Source organism: Balaenoptera borealis (assembly GCF_965194805.1).
Source record: "Balaenoptera borealis genome assembly, chromosome: 12".
Classification (NCBI taxonomy): domain Eukaryota; kingdom Metazoa; phylum Chordata; class Mammalia; order Artiodactyla; family Balaenopteridae; genus Balaenoptera; species Balaenoptera borealis.
Window position 1 is genome coordinate 41751786 of NC_138869.1, and position 20121 is coordinate 41771906.

At 53.9% G+C, this 20121-nt stretch overlaps 1 protein-coding gene across 15 annotated transcripts in view; it reads right to left on the minus strand.

Moving 5' to 3' along the window:
• The window catches only part of HEMK1 (HemK methyltransferase 1, mitochondrial release factors N(5)-glutamine), a 33961-nt gene that overhangs the window by 8698 nt on the left and 5142 nt on the right, over positions 1 to 20121 (minus strand). For 4 of the 15 annotated variants that reach the window (XM_082346097.1, XM_082346102.1, XM_082346099.1 and 1 more), the window contains 6 exons: positions 18547 to 18681; positions 18147 to 18211; positions 17798 to 17847; positions 16689 to 16797; positions 15745 to 15840; positions 15463 to 15576 (listed from right to left, as the gene is read on the minus strand). In XM_082346097.1, the coding sequence (XP_082202223.1) occupies positions 15463 to 15576; positions 15745 to 15840; positions 16689 to 16797; positions 17798 to 17847; positions 18147 to 18211; positions 18547 to 18681 (569 nt within the window). Of the gene's footprint in view, positions 1 to 3652; positions 3757 to 4947; positions 12617 to 13940; positions 14146 to 14881; positions 15309 to 15462; positions 15577 to 15692; positions 15841 to 16688; positions 16798 to 17797; positions 17848 to 18146; positions 18212 to 18546; positions 18682 to 20121 lie in introns of those variants that run through there. The other 11 variants (XR_014232428.1, XR_014232429.1, XR_014232430.1 and 8 more) reach the window with 11 other exon arrangements.

A 20121-nucleotide genomic window follows, 5' to 3' on the forward strand; every position in this document is an offset into this window, starting at 1 on the left:
AGAGGCCCCCGCCCAGGGCACCCCCTCCTTCATTCCCTTTGCCAGCTGCCCAATGAGACCCCAGCAGCCTGGGTGGGGCGAGGCCTATGTTCTAGGAAAGGATCCTGAGCAAGCGCTGCCAGGAGCCGCGGTTCTTGGAATCGGCACTGCAGAGCGAGGGGACGCTTCCTGGAACCCGCTGGCCACTCCAGGGAGAGAGGCTCAGAGGAGGGGCAGTGACCTAGGTGAGGGGGAGGGGGAGCTGAGGCCACAGCTGGGGTCCTTGCCTCCAGGAAGCCCTCCCTGACTGCGGGTGCCTCCTTAGACTCCCCTCTCTCAGCACTGAGTCTGCAGGGTCCCTCTAAGGGCTCTGCCAGGACAGGCCCAGGTCTGGCACAACCTCTGCGGTACCCAACATCCAGCCCAGGGATAGGCACAGAGTGGAAAACCAGAAACAATAGGGAAAAGGGGGGGTGTGCGTGCCTGGGAGGAGGGGCAATAGGCAGGTGAGGGGGCACAGGTGAAAGTGGGATGTTAGGTGCAAGTGTACTGCCCAGGCTGGTGAGCAGTCAGGGCTACGAAGGCTAAGGGGGAGGAGGAGGGCAAGCAAGGTGGGATCAGCAGTGCCAGGCCCTGCTCACTGAGTCCCTTGCTGATGAATGGGAAACCTCTGGCCAGGACTTCTGTCTCTCCTTCAGGCCAGTCTTTTCCTACAGGGTCTTTCCCCTCAGATCCCTGTCCCACAGCTGGGGTACAGGTCCCAGCCTCAGCATCAGGCCACCTGGTATGGTCATAGCACCAGTGCCCAGCTGTGCAGTCTTGAGCATACATCTGGCCTGTTGGAGACTCAGTTTCCCTACTGAGAGAATGAAGAGGAGAAGCTGCAGGGCCCCCAGGACAGCTGTGCAGGTTGTGACCTGGTTCTGGGACTGGGTTGGGACCTAGTCACACTTTGAGGGAGTAGCCATGAGTATTCCCATCAAAGGGTCCTGGGGACAGCAGGGGTCTTGAAGGGGTGCTGGAGGGCATGTCTAGATGGGCAGAGAGGGGAAATAAGGGCCTCCCTCTCTAGCTGGGTGACCTTGGGGCAGTCTTTTAACCACTCAGGACCAGTTTGCCCTCAGAAGAATGGAGAACCCTCCCTGGCTAAGGCTGGACAGAGGTGTGGGCAGGGATTTGCCTCTTCCCTCATGCCCTCAGGTCACTCCTTGGCTCTCACTGAGCACAGCTCCAAGCCTGCTGCTACCCACCCACCCCCGACCCGACATGTCACAGAGATGGGGCCCCCAGCCCATCCTCCAGAGGCCAGTCCTGGGGTTGAGAAAGGCTGAGACTCAGTGCCCAGGCGGGGGCTGTGAGGCAGGGTTGTGACACAGAGGCCCTTTGACCCCTGCAGGAGGATGGTGGGGCACCCTAGGGACACAGTTCACCATTATGCTTGCGCTTTGGAGTGCTGGTTCTCTGGGGCTACCTGAGGCAGCTGGCAGTGTAGTGCTGCATTCTCCACCACTTAGCAGCCCTGGTGCCTGCACCCAGGTCAGGTTGGCCTTGACTGGGAAGATACCATGGGAGGACTGGACCTGGAACCACCCAACCTGAGTGGGAAGAGCTGCTGGGTGGCACGTACTGGGTTTGCAGAGGACACTGGTGCCCTGCTCTACATAGGTGGCTCCAGAGCCAGGCACTCTGCATGACTTGAGCCAGTCATGACTTCTTACCTTACAGAATCATGGTGAGGAGTAAATATGTTTGGTGATTTTTCTCCTTGGGGTCTCCTCCCTGGTCCCAATCCACCCCTCCGGCTCCCCCTTGACCATAGGCCCAAGTAGACAAGAGCCCCAGAAGCACTCTATCTTTGGCCCTTATTGCAACAGGAAGAACTATGGACACATCTGCTCTTCCCACTGGAGCACAGGCCCTGACATTTGCAGTGCTCCGGGCAAAAGGACAAATGGAGGCCCACACTACAGAATCTAAATATTTAAAATCATAAATCAAGCTACAAACTGCTAATAAAACACGTTCTATCCTCCTACTCAACAAGTAAACTTTCATAACAATAAAAAATCTATAAATCTGTGGTTTTTGTATGTCTGAAAGTCATAAAAATATCAGAAAGTCAGATATCAAAGATGATTGAATTTAATGATTATTGCTCATGTTCAGGTGTTCACTGATACTAAGTGAGTAAGAAGATACAGACATGCCTAATTCATAAGGTATTATATACTTATTCTGTAACATTCACTGTTCTTACTTTGATACCAGTAAAACTATTGATCATGTTGTTATAGTCAAGATTTTCACATAATTACTATCCTATTGGCAATAATGATTTAAAAGACTAAAATAAAATATTATATTCAAAGAGCACAAAAATATGAATTAAATTTAAAATATTAGAAATTGAAAGTATTTAAAATACACTCCAAAAAGTTATTTTTTAAATAATCAAAATTAGTAAAATTAAAAGGAAAAATACAAACTATAAGTTATAATGAACTAATATAAAAATTTAAGTCAAAAAGATTTAAACTAAAATTTTATTCAACTTTTCGAAATTTTTATTAACTGTTAAATATTTTTATAGAAAGAAACCTTCCCAATTCGTGTTCAAATCCCCTGCGAACTCTAAGGCTGGTTCACAGCCTCCCTGCATTTCCCTGGGGTCTGAATGGTGTCATCACGAGTGGGTGTTGGGTTTGTCTCACATTGTGCCAGCGCTGAGTGTCAAATCCCCAGTGATGGTGATGCCCATGGGTTCTTTAGTCCATTTATTGTGAATTGATCATTTGTGTGCTTGTGATACATTCTGAATAACAGCCTCCAAGCAGCTTAGAAGAGAGTGGTGACAGACCAGGCACAATTTCCAATAAATGATATTGATCCAATATCAATCCAATAATTGATATTGATTTGGGAAAAAAATGAAGTCCAATGTCTACCTCACACAGGGAAATCTCAATAATTCTAGATGGACTAAATATTTAAACATGAAAAAATCACACCCTAAGAGTCTTTTAGAGCACCTCCTTAAGAGTCACAACAGTATCGATTCTGGGTAAGGAAACTTCTTCCTTCATGTGGCTCCCCTGCATTACTTGCAGGACAGGTCTGGAGAAATGAGAGCCAAGCCAGAAATCCATTACTGCCCATTTAGTGTCATCTTCCAAGTCTTGGAGGGTTTCCCCCAGAGGCAGGCTCAGGGACAAGGATCCAAACACAAACAGCTTATTTCAGAGGTGATGTCAAGAAGCACCAGTAGAGGATAGGGAGGCAATTTTTCCTGGTTATCTCCCATTTCTGTACACTTGCTGGTAGAGGCACTGACTGCCCTTGTTCCGAACAATACTTTCAAAATGGGTGATTATTCCAGTGAACAGCCTTAGAAGATAGAGATAGCGTCTCCCTCCAGGGAAAAAGGCAGATTTGTTTACTGTCCAGTATAATAAAGATAATATCTGCCTCTGGAGTGAAGGGTGGGCAGGTTTGTTTATAGTCTATTATAAAAGATTTGGGTTCCCTGATCTCAGGGTTCCTCTCCTGTCAACCCACGGCATGCGCAGGCATCATCTGGCCCTTACTGGGTCACTCTGCAGGAATTGGGGTTCAGGGAAGTGGTACAAGAAAATGCTGATACTCTGTCTACTGTTACTGTGGAAAGTAAACTGACCTTTGTTTCTCAAGCAGGAATCTGTGTCTTCAGCCAACATCCTCAGGAATATGGCAACTTGTTAGCTTGTTGAGTTGGGTGAAATCTCAGAGCCTTCCCAGTTCCTGACATAGCGGACAGGGGAAGTGAGACAGGAAAGGAAAGGAAGCCAAAGCAGGTGTGTTAATGAGTGTGCTCTCTCTGTGGACAACTGAGGTCAGTCCTCGGTTGAGAGATAGTGTAGAACACACATCAGGGTTGTCCTACCCGAGAGGTAAGGAAGCTGGGATGTGTATCCACCAACTCCCACTCTTCACTGGCTTAGGGCTGCTCCAGGGGGTGAACTCCCTGCCCATTTCACCTACCAAGCTGGCCTTTGCCATAGAGAAAGCCTCAAGCTGAGCACTGCAACTGCTGTGTGGGAACCTGAGTGGGAAGGGATATGCTCCATGTGAGCAGGGCCTTATCTGAATACTGCCCATGCCCAGTGCCTGGCACAGTGCCGAGCAGACAGTGATCAAATGCATGCCACATGGGCCAAGGATAAGGACCTGTTTACTTGCCTCTGTTCTCCACTAGGCCATGAACTCCTTATGGGCAGTGTCTCTGTCAATTTTTCCTTCATACTCTAGCACCAAGGGTAGGCCTGACAATTAACCTTAGGCTCCCAGTTAGGGGTGTAGGGGAATGAGGGGATAGCCAGGCAGTGATGGGGCTCAGTGCCGCATGGGGCAAAGGCAGACTCCCTGCCTGCCTCCTGAGACCAAGTGGAAGGGAAGAGCTCTGGAAAGGAGCAGACAGCTCTGTCCAGGGCCATTTAATGAAAGGGCGGCACCCAACAAATCTGAGGTTTCTCTACTCTTTGTTCAACCCCCACCCTCCACCCCACCAAACACAGGCCTAGCCCCCAGTTGAGGGGTACTCAGGGTGTGGGGGAATAAACAAAAGCTGGAATGGTAAACTCCGAGGGATCAATCTTGCCGAGAGTACAGTGCTCCAGGCTTCTGGGCCTTCAGGGAAGGAGCAGAGTTGGGGGCAGATGGTGAGGCCTAGCAGAGGTTCGGTTTCCTCTCCTAGCTCCAGGGCCCACCCCAGGGCCTGGCAAAGTCTGGAGGGCTGGGCTGGCCTGGGTGTGGCTTCCACTGTCTCAGCCTCTAAGGACCCTTCACACCCAGCCTAGGGCTCTAGGGGTCAATTTTATGTTTAGTAGGTGGGTGCAAAATGGGTGGGAGTGAGGGGGACAGAGGCTGAGGGAGGCTAGAGGCAGGGGAAAGTTCCAGGGGGTCAAAGAAGGTATAGAAACCATTTAAACAGAATTTGGAAGTTTGGATTTTATTTGCGGAATCAGAGAGAGATAGACAGAGATTGAGAGAGAGAGGGCATTCCAGGCAGCTAGGACAGCCCAAGCAAAGGTGTAGCGTGGGGGAAATTCCTAGAAATGGCAAGGCTTGGGAGGACCCTGTGGTTGGTCCCTAGGTGGGTTTTCTGGGAGAATCAACCCAGAGTTTGATGCAGTGTGGTCATCAGGGATTGCCAAGCCCCAAACGCCAGGCCAGAAAGGTCAGGGATGTGGACAGGTGCCTAGGTCTGGCCCATTCCCCTCCCAGATCTCCCCTAACTTGCTGTGTGACCCTGGGCAAGTCGTGGGCCCTCTCTGGGCTTCAGCTTTCTTTTCCAAGAAATGGGGGCATAGTACTCAAGCTCCCATGAGCTCCCATAACTCAGAGGCAGTAGTTGGGCCTCCAAGACAGGGTGATACCTCATAAGAACCTCAGTCACCCCTTCTCCAAGTATGGAAGACAGCCTCGGCCCTCAGCAACCTGGCGCCCCTCACAGAGGCCACACACACAAGGTCCTGACCTGGTTCCCAGAGCCTGGAGCTCCCCCATCCAATGGAAGCCCTGTGTGGACACACCTGTGATCATGGACATGGACCCACATGCTCAAGTCCCACACCTGTGCACATGCACATATCTATGGCTACCTGTGTAGGGGTGTGCAGGTTTCTATGATGGGCATGTGTGATGTGGCCTGGCTCCCTACTGCTGACCAGAACAAGCCTAAGGACACAGCCAGTCATGAGGGGCCTGTCAGGAGGAGTCCATGTCCAAATCTATGAGTTCCTCAAGGACAGGGCCCCATCTGAACCACCCCACCTGGCTTACAGTTGGTGCTCAATGCTTGTAGGTGAACAGTGGGGCTGGGGATGGGGGAGAGACAGGACACTAAGGACCTCAGTCACCCATTCTCCAAGCTTGGAAGGTAGCTTCAGGCCTCAGCAAGTCAGGGTCCCTCACAGATATTGGCAGGAAAAGAGGACTTGTCCAGATGCTGTGTCCTCACATGACTCTGAATTCCACCCCACCCAGATGGCCCCAAAGGAGGCAGAGGTGCTGGGCTCTTGGCTATGACTCAGCGGAAGGAAGACAGGAAGGGGGGTTGGTGGTGCTGGGGCCCTAGGGTTTTGCTTCTCATTTCTCTCTTCCTAAAGCATAGCAAGTTCCCAGAAATGAAGGTACAGAAACCCCAGGCTCTCAGGGGCACTGGGTTCCCCAGTCCTCCCACCCCTGGAGATCCCACATAGGGCCTGGGGAAGCCCCTAGTCCCTGTCCCCTCCTTGGGACCTTCTTCCCTGCCCCAGAACCAGGGACTGAGTACCTGGAAGGTCCACACCAGAGCCAGGAGGGAGTCGTGGACTCCTCAGACTTTTCAGAAGTATGTGGCCCAGATTCACTTGCTGAGACAGATGCTGAGTGAGAGGAGGCACTGGAACCTCCTGGACAGGTAGGGGTGGAGCAGTCAGGGTGGGCTTCCCAGGAGAGACAGAGGCTGCCCTCACCAAGAACCTGAGTGAGGGCATCCTCAGATACCCCATGTGAGTTCCTTCTTTCTCCTTCCCCTCCCTTCCCGTCCTCCTTTCCTTTTTTCCCCTCTCTCTTTCCCTCTTTCTTTCGTTCATATTTTTAACTATTGGAAAAAGCCCAGTTTAAAAAAGCACACACACACTCAAATGGGCACAACACCAAACTATGATACGTTAGAATCCTACCCATGTGTCCAGAGAACCAGGTTTGGGCTGAGCTGGACATAAGCCTTCTCCTGCTGTCCCTGCAAATGAAAGAGACTGCAAGGGGCCCTTCAGAAACATGCTACCATTTGTAACCACTTATCTGTGAGAATCACTTGGTGGGGTCATTTGGTCCTGTGCCACCAAAACCAAACACTGAAAGACACTGAACGCTGAGGCTGACATAAGACTGCAACTCCCATCCTAGCCCCCAGTTCAAACGTCAGTGCTCATCGCTGTTCACCTTGATGGACTTAATGCTAAGAAAGTGTTGAGAATTTGAACTTATAAAATACATTTGTTTAAAATGATGCTTTTATCTTTTAAAAACTACATAGTTGAGTTCCACGTGAAACTTGGTTTGAAAGAACAAACTCTACAGCTCTAGGGCTCTGGGCAGGAGGGCTGGGCAGAATGACAAGAGACAGAGGATTTCTGTGCAAGCAGAGAGAGTGGGGAGCCCTGGTCAGTTCTTGAGCTGTGGAATGCCTTCAAGAAGGGTTTTAGGCACATCCACCTGCACCCTCTCCCAGAACCTCCCAGGCCTGGGGACCTGAAATGTTCCGCCTGATATGGCAGGCTTTACACCTCCTTATGCTGAGAGGGGACTCACTTTCCTCACCCACCTGTCAGCAGGGAACCAGAGTCTGGGTGTCTGTCAGTCCCACCCCACATCCGGAGTACATCAGAGCCTCCTTTCAGCAGCAGCCACTTTCACTGCCCTCCCCTCCCCCATGGGATCCTCTGCTGTGGGGTGTGAAAGTTTGGCACCAGGGGCAGCTGGGAGGGGAGGAAGCTCACTCCACATCTGGTGCTTTCTGTTTGACTCACCACTTTCCTCTTTGCCCTGGAAGCCCATGTCAGCCCTGGGGGCACCCCAGCTGGGTATCGGGGGCCCGGGCTGCAGCTGGCCTCTGTGGCCTGCTCACTCCCCTTCCAGCTGGGATGTCAGAGGACTGGGTTCAAAGCCCAGCATGGCTACTTCCTGCTTGTGTGATGTTGCACCAGTTAAGTCTCAGTTGCTTCATCTGTCTAGTGGGCCAAGGAAGGCTCCCCTCATGTGCAGACTGAGGATTTATGACAAAGTATGTGTAGCACGGGGCACCATTACACATGGAGATGCCCAGTTACTGTTGTTGACAGAGCTCAGGCCTGGGAGGGTGGTCTTCACAACTCCATCTAAAGGGCTGCCTCTAGGTTATGTCCCCACATGGTCACATTTGGATCTCCAGACACCCCTGCCCACTGCCCCTGACACTGCCTATGGGATGGCCTGAGGGCACCCCACTCTCTCAAGCTGTCTCTAGTACCCCAGTGCCCAGTTCAGGGTGGCTCCAGGGCCCCCAGGTTCCAGTCAGAGCCCTGGGCCCTATCGTGGTCCTGGCCACCCCCCACCCTACATCCAATCCCTCAGCAATGGTTGTGAGTTGGTTCTGTTCCAGAAGGGCCTATTGCTATATACCACTGCTATAGCCCCTAGCAGCTTCTAGATCCTGGCCCAGTTGCAGCCTCCTACCCCAGTCCCCTCTTCCTGGCAGCTAGAGAATATCCTCAATGCCTACCTGACCCTGTAACTCACCCTGAGACCCTTAATTTAGGCTCTGGTACCCAGAAATGCATTCAGAGCTCATCCAAAGGCACCCACCACGACCACCACCTCGCCACAACACAGTCCTCTCCATGTGCCTTCAGGCATCCAGGCTTTTGCCCAGACTGTCCTCACTCTGGGCCTGCTCTATCCCTGTCCTGCACCCTACCCTCTTCAAGCCAGGTGTGATGACCAAGGCCTCAGGCCCTGGGTCATTCGGCTTGCACTGGAATCCCAGTTCAGCCAGCATATAAGCAGGTTCCTTAGCCTTTCCCAGTTTTAGTTTCCTCATCTGTAAAATGGGAGGGTTCACTGACTTTGCCTTATGGGATGTCTTGAGAGTGAATAAGATAATCCCAGAAGCACTTGGTTCAGGGTGCACCATTCAATCTCCATATTTTACAAGCTCTTCTGACTGGTGTCATCTACCCAGGGCCTGGCACATAGTAAGGCTTGGGAGACAGAGGCCTGAGCCTATGCTGCACACACCCCAGGAGAAGGGCCCACCAGGGTAGGCACTGGGCTTCTGGAAAGCCCTCTGGGAACAACCCCGGCAACCCCTGCTCCTGCTCTGAGGATCCACAGGCCCAGGTGGACCTCTGCACTAAGCTCTGCAGGGGGCAGCCCAGGACCTAGCTATGCTGACCTCAGTCTCTGACCAGTCAAATGGGCACCAATGGTGGCCTCACCCTCCCTTCCAATCCAGCGGTGAGACCTGATCCGTGACTGCACCCTGCTGAGCCTTGGTTTCCTCATCACGGAGATGATTAAAAACCCAGTCTGTGAGGTTGTGTGAGGATTAACACCAATAAATGTAAAGCAGCTGCTTGGGGCCCAGTGCCCAGCAGGAGCTCAAGAAATGATGGCAAGGAGATGGAGGAGGAGGAGGAGGAAGGCCCAGGGGGCTGCCCAGATACTTCACTCAGCTGCAAGGTCTGAGGGCAAACAAGGCCCAAGCAGCTCTAGCTCGGGGTTCACTCTACTTGCCCACGTAGCTTGGCCTCACACTGACTCCCAGGAATGGCAGACAGGACTATTCCTGGAAAGCAAGGCAGGTTGGGGGTCTGCAGCTGATAAATGGCTGGAGGCTGGGAGGCAGAGAAGAGACCTGGGTTTGAGCCCCAGCCCTCGTCTGCTGAGCCTTAATGTTCTCATTTGCACACAAGGATCTTTGTGGGTGCTTCAAGTCCCAATAACCTGCTCCTGGGGCTCAGTAGGCTGGGAGACCTGACCCCTCCATTCCCCTAGATGCATGCCCCAGGAGAGGGCTATAGACGCAGCACAGCAGGGGGCAAGACAGTGGCATCCCTTGCTCTGAAAGGCAAAGTCTCTGAGAGAGACCCCAGCCTCTGAGAAGGAGCAACCAGACAAGGCCTGCCTTCTGCTGGGCAGAGCTGCTCTGAGCCACCTCACCCTCTCCGCTCAGTCATGGCCAGGGCCAGGTGGAAGCCAGCTCAGTCCAGGGCTCCCAGTGAGGCTGAGGTAAGCTTCCCTTGCCTCTCCTACTCTGTGAACTGTAAAACTGGCCTTTCCCCACCGTTTCCCTATAGGATGATTGAGAGGAGTGTCTTGGAAGGGGAGTGGTCCCAGAATTTGAAGCTCTTACACATCGGATTCCTGGTTATGAGGCCAAAGATGCTAAAGGTTCCTTGGCAGGGTGCATAACCAGTTCTCTCAGGGAGGGATGCAAAGAGGAACCCCTGCTCTCCTCACAACTACCATCAGGGCTTCAAATGAGACCCAGATCTGCCCGCACACCCAAGGCTGTAGTTGGGCTAATGTGGCTGACATCAGGGATAGGGTTGAAGGTTCCAGGTAGCCACTTCAGCTCTGGGGATCATGAAGCTGAGAATCCTAGGAATGACCCACTTCTAGCCCAGCCACACAGCCCAGCACAGGCTTGTAGCACGAGCTGGGCACTGCCTGGAGGCTGGAAGGAGCCAAACCTCCATGGCTTACATGGAGGGATCATCCTGGAGTCAGGGGCTGCTGCGCTCATTTCAGGCACAGTACCTGCTCACCCTCACACCCTGTTCATTATCACACACTCCAGGGGTGCTGGGTCAGCCACGTGACTCCATGGGAGTCAGGACCAGGCTCGGATCCAGTCTCTGAGGTCCCCTCTGAGGGCCTGGGTGGCCCCCATACCACTGGAGATGGACCATGGAGGCCAGCTTTGCTCTCTCTCCCTGATCCCAGTTCCATTCCCCACAGCTCCCAGTGCCTGGGCCAGTTTCTCTGGGTCCCACCCTGGGCAGTCTTCTAGTCTCTCACTCCAAGAAAGGGCCAGCTCTAGGGAGCCTGGGCAGCTCAGGTCTCCAGGTTGTGAAGGGTTTCCCACCCCCATCCCCACCCACCTCACTGCTCAGAGGAAAAGTGTTCAAGGCAATCTATCATGCACCTCAAAATCTTTCAATCTCTGCCCATTTCCAAATTCCAATTCCAAAGCCACTTCCATTTTTAGGTATTTGTTAGAGCAGCACTTCACTTCGGGTACCAAAATCCGTAATAGTGTCCTATTGTTGCTACAACAAAATGACCACAAATTTAGTGTTTTTAAACAACACAAATGTATCATCTTACAGTTCTGGAAGTCAGAAATCCAAAATCAGTTTTAAGAGGCTAAAATCAAGATATTGGCAAGCTGGCATTCTTTCTTAAGGCTCTAGGGGAGAATCCATTCCCTTGCCTCTTCCAGCTTCTAGAGATCGTCTGTATTCCGTGGCTCATGGTCCTTCCTCCAGCAATGGCATCACTTTGACCTCTGCTTCCACCGTCACATCCCCTTCTCTGACACTCCTGCCTCCCTCTCATAAGGACCCTTGTGATTATATTGAGCCCACCTGAATAACCCAGGATAATCTTTCCATCTCAAAATCCTTAAATCTGCAAAGTTCCTTTTGCCATGTAAGGTAACAAATTCACAGGTTTATGGGATTAGGACGTGGGCATCTTTGGGGCCATTATTCTACCTACTACAGGAGGGGGAAGATTGCTTTACCAGTCCCAATCCCTGCCCAGATGGCCTGTCCTAGGACTGGGGGGGTCATGAGGGGGGATCAGGCTGCTGTTCTGGCCAGTGCTGGCTGGGGGCTGGCTGGGGTCTGGCCGGGGCCCAGAGCTCCAGGAAACCTGGCGCCTGCCCCTGCTGCAGACAGGACAGCCTGTACTCGGCGTGGCCACTGTGCAGAGATCAGGTGCACTGTAGCCCAAGAAGTGGCTATGGCTCAACTTGAACAGCTGCCTGGCTCGGGTGGGAGGCTAAGCCCTCGTAGCTTCTTCTCCCTGCTGACCAGAATATGCGAGAGCTGCTGTCAGGTACGATGTGAGCCACATGGGAAATTCCAGCTCCATTCTAGAAAACGCATACTGTTGGCTTACTGGTGGACATTTACTGAGCTTAGGGTATGCTAGACCCACATGGGACCCCAGAGAGAAGACAGAGACAGGAAGGCTTCCAAATGCATGAGACAGAATGTCATTGCTACTGGGAGAAGTGGGCTAGGGTCTGGTGGGGAGAACCCAGAGGTCAGATGGGTGTTCGAGGAGAGAGCATTTGTGTTGGAGCCTGAAGGAGAGGATTATCTGGACTACAAGTGGTGGGCAAGAGCATTTCTGATGAATGCACAGCCTGGGCAAAGGGAAGGAGGGGTGTTTGAGGAATGGAGAGTTCTGCAGGGAAGTTGGAGTCTAGGGCAGTGGAAGAAAGAATCCAAAGATGGATGGGAAGGGACATGCTAGCCTGCAGAGGTTAAAGCAGTTCTCAAAGCCAGTCAGCAGTGGAATACTTTGTTCTGATGGAAGCTTACTCAGAGCACTGATGAGGCTTTGGGAGGGCTCCCCAAGACCCTTCCCATAGTCATCCTCCCCTACCTCTTCAGATCTGGACTCTGCAGGACACGGAGACCACATTCAGGTCATGGGGAGCCAGCCAAGGATTTAGAGGAGGGATTGGGAGAAGTTAATGGCCCAGGGTCCAGGTGGGGTTAGGGGAGAGCAGAAAGGGTACATGTCAATAAAGCAGCTAGATGGGCCCAAAGGAAAGAGCCATGGGCAGCTGGGAAAAGCATACAACTTGAGGCAAAGTGTCAGTTTCCTCAACTGTCAGAAGAGGAGATGTAATTGCTCTTCCAGAGTACATCCATCAAGGACTCCTACACCCTCTGCCCACGCTTGGGGCTCCAGCTGACAGAGGCTGGGTGGACAGCAGGCACATCCCTCAAGACCTCAGGGGCCTGTAGAGCCTGGACTCCACCATCAGCCCCACATCCTCCTGCTGTTGTCTCCTGGGCTCCATGACACATGCTAAAGGAGGCAGCTCATCTCTGCTCTGGCCCCAGTAAGGAAAGAGGAGACGGGCAGGTGAGACTGGCTTTCCCTGGGCTGGAGCCACAGGCTGCTCTGGCCTGGACCTTGGGGCACTCAGGCCCTGGTGGAGAGGGAAAGGAGGGACTGAGGGGAGATCTGGCTGCCAGGCTACCAGCCTCTTGGTGGCTCCATCTCCAGAGGGCAGAGAGAAGTCAAGAGCCCGAGACTGAAATGCCTTCCCTTCTTTCCAGACTGCCATGTCTCTGCCTGACTCGTGTTGGTGCCAACCACAAGACACACACATGAGGGTACAGGGTCCTCCTTATGTCTGCCCTCCAAGGCAAGCAGTGAAAACGGTCACAGTGCCCCATGAAAGGTGCAACCCATGGTCTCTTCAAAATCATCATATTAAGATAAAGAAAGCACTTGGTCCCATTTCTCAGACTTAGAAGCCAAGGCTGACAGAGTTGAAGTCATCTACCCAAGGACATACCCTAGTGAGGGGCAGATGCCAGGATCTGCACCCAGGCTGGTGTGGCTCCAACATTGGAGCTCAACGTCCAAGTCCCAGTCAAGCCAGTGGCTGCAGGCTTGAAGCCTGGCCCTGCCAGTCCACTTGGCCTGCACCTCTTTCGCAGGGGAGTCAGGCCTCATGGGAGGAAGTTGTCCCCACGGGTGTCTCCTGCTTCAGTGACCCCAACTACGCCTACACTGTCACTCCCCATTATTATGTACTATTGGGGAGCTATATCCACATGCTTGCCAAGGCCCTTCCTCAGTAACGGGCCTGAAGCCAGGAGGGTAAGACCATCAGGGAAGCCATCAGTGGTTGAGGTGTGGGACAAGGAGGCAACAGACTGCTAGGTCAGGGCAGCTACCCTGAGATGCTGCGAAGAGAGCAAGAGCCCAAGGACACAGGTAGGAGGAGAGGAAGGGCAATACTGGTGAGGCGGGCCGAGATCTGAGAGCACACGGGGGCTCTGAAAGCCCACCCCACTTTTCCAGGTTCCTTTTGGAACAGCCATGGCTGGGAGTCCCTGGCTCCTCCTCAAAGGAAGACATGGGCGGCCTGAGGTCCATGCAGCTGGGTCTGGGCAAGGAGCAGTATACGGTAGCCCTGGGAACTGCAATGTGGCCTCTGCTAAGGCAAATACAACCCCCAACCACAGCGAGGGAGTAGCTCAGGCCAGGTATGACTCCAGCAATACAGACTCCCCCGAGGCAGGGACCTAACTTCCTATCTCCATTTGTCCTCCTCCCATCATGGGACCTCAGGCAGGCCATTTCTTCTCTTGTGGAGTCCCTGCCTGGGGAGTGGGCCCTTGAATACCAGCTACATACTTTACCTGACTGACTGAGAGTAAAATGAGGCTGCCATCTTGCACTGGCCTTGGAGCCAGAAGAGCCAGCTTCTCACAGGGAAGGGAGCTGCCCAAGGTCCCACTGCAAGACACAGCTCTAGAATCCAGCATCTTGGCTCCATCAGAGGATGCTGTCCACCAGACACACTGCCTCTGGCCACTGCATCACCAGGTCAGGCCCTTGAAAGTGCTGGGTTGGGGGGATGGGAGGGGAGACCTACAGAATGAGCTAGCCTAGTCTGCCATGTTCCTTGAGACCCACCCTGATGCAGGCTAACACCAGCATCTGCCAACCTGGAGGTTTCCTGTTGCTGTGGACAGAAGGGCCTTTAGGCCTCCTGGCAGCCACAAGCCTGCAGACCAGAGCTAGGGTGGAGGTCAAAACCTGGTGCCCACTCTGTCTCAGCTTCTCACTCTCCCCAGCTCCAACCAGGGACAGATGGGTTTTCAGAAATCCCAAGGCTTGGAAGGAATGTTTTAGCTCAAAACTATGGGAATAAAAAGTAAACACAAGCCCTGTTCACCCCTCACTGGCTCAAGCTTTCAGTTAAATGAATGTGGACATGTGACCCCAGAACTGTGCAAGGCCCCTCAGCCCCATCCCCACCAGGAAGTAGGCTGCCATCCCCAAGCTCAAGCTCAGACGAGGTTCCTGCGCTCAGAGCTTAGGCCCAGTTAGGGGAGTGTGTGTTGAGTGCACCTGGGCCACTGAAGGGCTACGCCAGCCCTTGGGAGGGAGCTGATCAGTGCCAAGTACCTTGGCTTCCAAGGCCAGAAGTAGCAACCATGTGCCTTTCTCCACACTGCTCCCCACACCACCAGCTGGGGCCTGCCAGCCAGCCCTGCTAAGGCAGAAGGAAGCTCTTACCCCCAGCACTGCCAAGGGGCAAGGGGTCAGGGGACCCACAAATCACAATAACAAAACATTAGGTCACCACTTGCTGGTCTCTCGCCACTTTATTGGCTGTGTCTCCCAACATCCCTAGAGCAATCCACCCACAGAGACACAGCAACCTGCCTTGGCCACACTGACACGATGGGGCCAGACTGGGAATCCAGTCTGCTGAGCTTCTAAGCTGGATTGTGGGTGCTCTTGCTCTTTGCTGGCCCAGGAAGGACACCCCCGCCCTTGTGCCTACTCCCAAGTCTCCTAGAAATGTAGAGCGTGGAGAATCACAGAGCCATGGGAAATGCCACAAACATCTGGGGTCTGGAAGGCACCATCCATCTCCCTCCAAGTAGCATTCCAGGTAGAAATGTCAGCCAGGCACTCTGGCAGGTTGGGGCCCTGGCCAGGCATCCACAGGGCAACCATGCTGTGGCCCACACCTCCTGATATGTAGGAACCGGGGCCTAAGGAGACAGGGACAAGGGGCCAGTTACTGCCTGGGCCCTGGGGAATGAGCAGGGGGTGGGAACCGCACGCTTGCCCCACAGCCAGAGCTGTGATAGTATGAGTGGAAGGACCAGCATGGCTGTGGGGACTGGGGGCAGGGTAGAGTCTCACCTCCCACAGAAGTCCCTGCGCACAGCCACAAGATTGAGGGACAGGTCAGGCTGGCTCTGAAGCCAGCTGCCGACGAGCTCTGGGTGTCTTGAGTCCACTTCCAAGAAGATGCTTCTAGGTGGGGGAGAAATGGGTCAGCTCAGCTGGGCAGGGCTGGACCTGCATTTCTGGGTTGTCCCAGCTGGGAGGGGTGGAGGCAGAATGACACCCAGGGCAGGCCCAGTACATACTGGGAGGGGAGGAGGCTGTTGAGGTCAGACTCAGGAGACACCCCATCCATACCCAGAGTCCTTCAGGAGCCGAGGTGCCAGGGCCAGGATGTGGGTAATGATGTCCATGCCCTCCTCCCCACCGTCCAGGGCTAGTGGATCTTCATAGCTGAAGGGGAAAACAGTGAGAGCTAAGGGCCTGGGATGGGGTATCTGAAAAGTATGGAGAAGCTGACCAGGACTTCCATAAAGAGGGCTCTGTGGAACTTACACTCTGCGCTGAGAAGAAAGTCTGAGGACCCCGAACGATGGCAGCTCCGATTCCCCCACCTCCTACGTGCAGCCCCCTACCGGGCAGTGCTGGGCATGCTCAGCGAATCCCATTGACTGACTACCACCAGGGCATGAGGGTCTCCCCACAACAAGGATGTTCCTATTCTTGGCTTGGGGAGGCCTAGAGCTGGCCCTGACCACTCCTGAGAGCCAGGAATTTGGAAGCCAGCACCCTGACACTCACTACCACTGCCTCATCCAGAGGCTGCTGGGCTACCCCTGGTTCTCAGGCCGTTTGAGAACAGGATGGCTCAGTGCAAAGCCTGGAGTAGAGTCTTAGTCCCAGCTTTCCTGCTAAGCCCCCACACAACCTTGGACAAGGTCCCTTCCCTCTCTGGGCCTCAGTCTTCTGGAAAATGATGCACCCATCTGAGCACCTTCTATGTGTTGTACACTGTAGTCTGATATTTTAGTCATTAGCGAGTCCTCCCCATGGCCCAGCAAAGCTCTACCACTCCCCTTTCAGAGGCAGGAAACTGAGGCTCAGAGAGGTTCAGTGGTCTTAAGTGGGAAGGCAGATGCTGAACCAAAGTAGGTCTGTGGGTTCCAGAGTGAGCCTCTCTTTCAACACCACTGCCCCGTTCAGCCCCCCAGCCTCCCCATCCCTCCTGATAGTATGGTCCTCCAGGGCAGACCCATCCCATTAGGCCTTCTCAGGCCTGGCCTCTCTGGTCTACCCCACACCTGAGGATCTCAGGGGCCAGCTTCTCCATGTCCCGGTGGAAGACGTAGGGAGGGTTGCTGACGACCAGGTCCACAGGGCCCCAGGGTAGAAGATGTGCCCAGCTCCCCTCTGTGGTCAAAGGGAACACAAAGCAGAGAATGGGAGGTAAAGGGTGGAAGCTCCACGCACTGTTATGTCCCTTGGGTAATCCCTCTCCCCAAGCCACAACTTAGGCCTATCTCTGGACCCAATAAACTAAACTTGTAGAGTAGTGTCCAGGGTCCCCAGCCAGCAGCCTGGCTGGGAGTGTGTACGCTCTGACACGGCAGTTCTCCCCCTGGAGTGTCCTTGCCTTCTCTTCTTCCTATCAAAAACCTCCTCAATAAGCAAGACTCAGATCAAGTGCCACTTTCAGGCAGCCGTCTCTGACTGCCTGACAAAGCAAGCGCCTCTGTTCTCTGCCGCCCCGCTGGCCTTGCCACACTCTGCCTCATAGCCAACATGGACTGAGTGTATGGAGGACAAGCCTGGCCTCAGTTGATTCCTAGTGGCTCTGTTTACTGGCCCCACCCTGTGCCAGGTATCACACTCCATGGAGAGGGCACATGAAGCTCAAGGATGCTGTGGGCATGTGATAGAGCCAGAGCTGGAGCCAGAACTCCAAAGGCACTCCGTAAAGGATGCAGCCAAGTCATGCTGTGCCTGGGCCAGGCGGGGGCGGGCAGACACTCAAGTATTTTGGTCCCAAAGGCTTTCTCTTGAGCTTCTGCTTACTTCTTGACAACAAACAAGCCCCAGTTAAATTAATTAATTATGGGGGATACGAAAGGTAAGAAAGATCCTGTGGCTGGTCCCTTCATGGGTCAGGTCAGCCCAGGAGGCAACAGGGACTTGCCTGTCCTCAGCAAGGATTGGGGGTGGGGAAGGGGTGTGTGTGTGTGTGTGTGTGTGTGTGTGTGTGTGTGTGTGGTGTGTGTGTGGTGTGTGTGTGTGGGGGGGGTGTGTGTGGGGTGTGTGTATGTGTGTGTGTGTGTGTTAAGCCCTCCCTCCATCTCTGCAGAGTGCTTCATCCACCCATCAGCATCTGGACCCAGGATCCCCACCCAGGGAAGATGGGTGGGGAAAGTACCTAAGGTCACATCGAAGGGGATGATCCGAATCCTATCTTGCAACCGAAGCCTGGAGAGATAGGAAGGTAAAGGTGAGCATGGGGAGGGGGAGAGGGGGTGGGGGCGGGGGTGGGGACAGACTCCTACCCTTGGCTACAAAGAATGGGAGAATAAACCCTTCTTGGACCAGCAAGATACCTGGTGTCCACTGTCCATTTGTAACCCTGTGGGACCTACGCCAGGCCTCCCCCACTGCCTCCTCCTTCTTGGGGGTGGACATCGGCAGGTTTGATACCTGGATAGAGGTTGAGATCAGGCCCCAAAGTCTGACTCCCCCTACCCTGACCCTCTGCCCCCAAGCCCCCCTACCTCTGAGCATTCTCATGGGCCAGGCAGATGGCAGCTTCTCCCTTGTCCACAGCAATGACTCGGCTCTGCCCCAAGAACAAACAAAAGGTACATGGGAGACAGGGTGTTCGGAAAGGCCAGGCCTGGGGACCAGAGCCCTCTTCCAACCCTCTGCTAGAAGAGGAGGGAAATACTCAGTAGCTTTTCTTCCTCTGTGGCCAGGGTCTGGCCAGATGCAAGGGGATGGGACTTAAAGGCTGTGACCATGGTGGGCTGGGGCAGTTCTGTCTTCCTCCTATTTTCTGTCATTTCCTCTCAAGTAATTCTAGCAGAGTGGGTTGGGGAGGGATCAGCAGGAAGGACAGGAAGTGCCAGTCACAGTCCACCCAGGGTCGGGTGGAGGGATGCATAGGGGGCTCACCTGTGGGAGCTTGCTCAGCAGGCTGAGGGAAATGGCTCCTGATCCACAGCCCACCTCCAGGATGAGGGGGCCACCTTGAGCTCCCACCACATGGGGCCCTTGGGTCACCTCCTCCAGCACCCATTCAACCAGCTCCTACAAGGTAGATGGATCTTGATCAAAGTTGGTGCTTACCTGACCCCTGTGGGTCCTGGCACAGAGGCCCAAGCATAGTTAGCCCCTGTGTGAATGTAGAAGGGGGATGGTTAAAGCCAGACTGAACTTCGTTGTCAGCTGGGGCCATGGGCAGGTCACACTGCCTCTCCATGCCCCCGCTTCCCCATCTGTAAACTTGAGCACAGTTGAGAATAACCCACCTCATTGGGGGCAGGTGGAGATTAAACAGAAGCACATTCATGAAGCACTGATCTCATGCCTGGTACATGGTAAGTGTTCAGTAAGCCCCAGCTAATCCTTTTACAGATATCCTCTTGTTTTGTGCTCACAGCAATGTTAAGAATCATACTTAATGGTCCCTGGCCATCCCCTCTGTGCCTGGCCCTGCTTCTGGAGGTTTCCCTGTATTAATCTGTTAGACCCTCATGAGGAAAGTGAGGCCCAGGGGTCAAGACCCCGCTGGGAACCTGGCCTGCAGCTCATGGTGGCCAAGAATCAGGGGCCAATGTGTCCCCAGCTTCCTCACAGCCTCCCCAGAGAGGCTCCCAGGTCAAAGGGACAGGGAATTCCCTCCATGGAGGGGCAGGGGGATGACAGCCCTACCTGAGCCCCATATCTGAAGGGGACTGTGGCACACACAGGGCATGGGGTAAGTGGGCATGGCATGGGAAGAGGTGCCTAACTGCACCGTACCTGCTTTGGTGGCAGGGGGACACTTTCAGACACTGTCACTTTAGAAACAACAGAGTTTCAAGTCTCACCCACCCATCTGTCACCTGAAGACCATGCATGGAAACCGATATAGGGTGAGGGTGGAGGGCCGCTGCTGCGCCTTGGCCAAAATCTTTCTAAACAGCAGTAGAGTGGGGGCCCAAGTAGCCAGGCATGGAGCAGGGAAAGGGCAGTGTGTCCCTTCTCAAAGGGACCTGCCCTTTGGATGAGGGCAGGAAAGGCCCCCCTAAAGGCTGAGGATTCCTGGGGTTCCAGGCGGGGCTGGCTCAGGGAACGAGGGGAGGAGTCAGGAAGTGGGTGTTTCCCTCATCTGAAAGAGATCTACTTCCTCCAGGCTCTCTCTACCATGACCTTCCTCACTATGGGCCTAAGGTCTAGGATGGGGTGTGCTTCTCCCACCAAACTGAATGCTCCATGACGTGAAGACCAGGAATCTAACCCATCATGGCGTTAACCCACAAGGGCAGGGCTTGGCCCACAGAGCGGCCTCTTGGCTACTTCCCAAGTGCTGGGCAAGCCCTCAGTGGCCACAGGAAGCTACCCTGAGCCTCAGACCCCCAGCTTCCCCCAAGCCCCAATGTCAACAGTTAGGCCCCGATAGAGCAGAGGGCTCCAGATCACTCAGACTCATTTTCCACATAAGCTGCTCAGTGCTGAGTCCCCAAAAGTATTTCATCCTTCATCCCA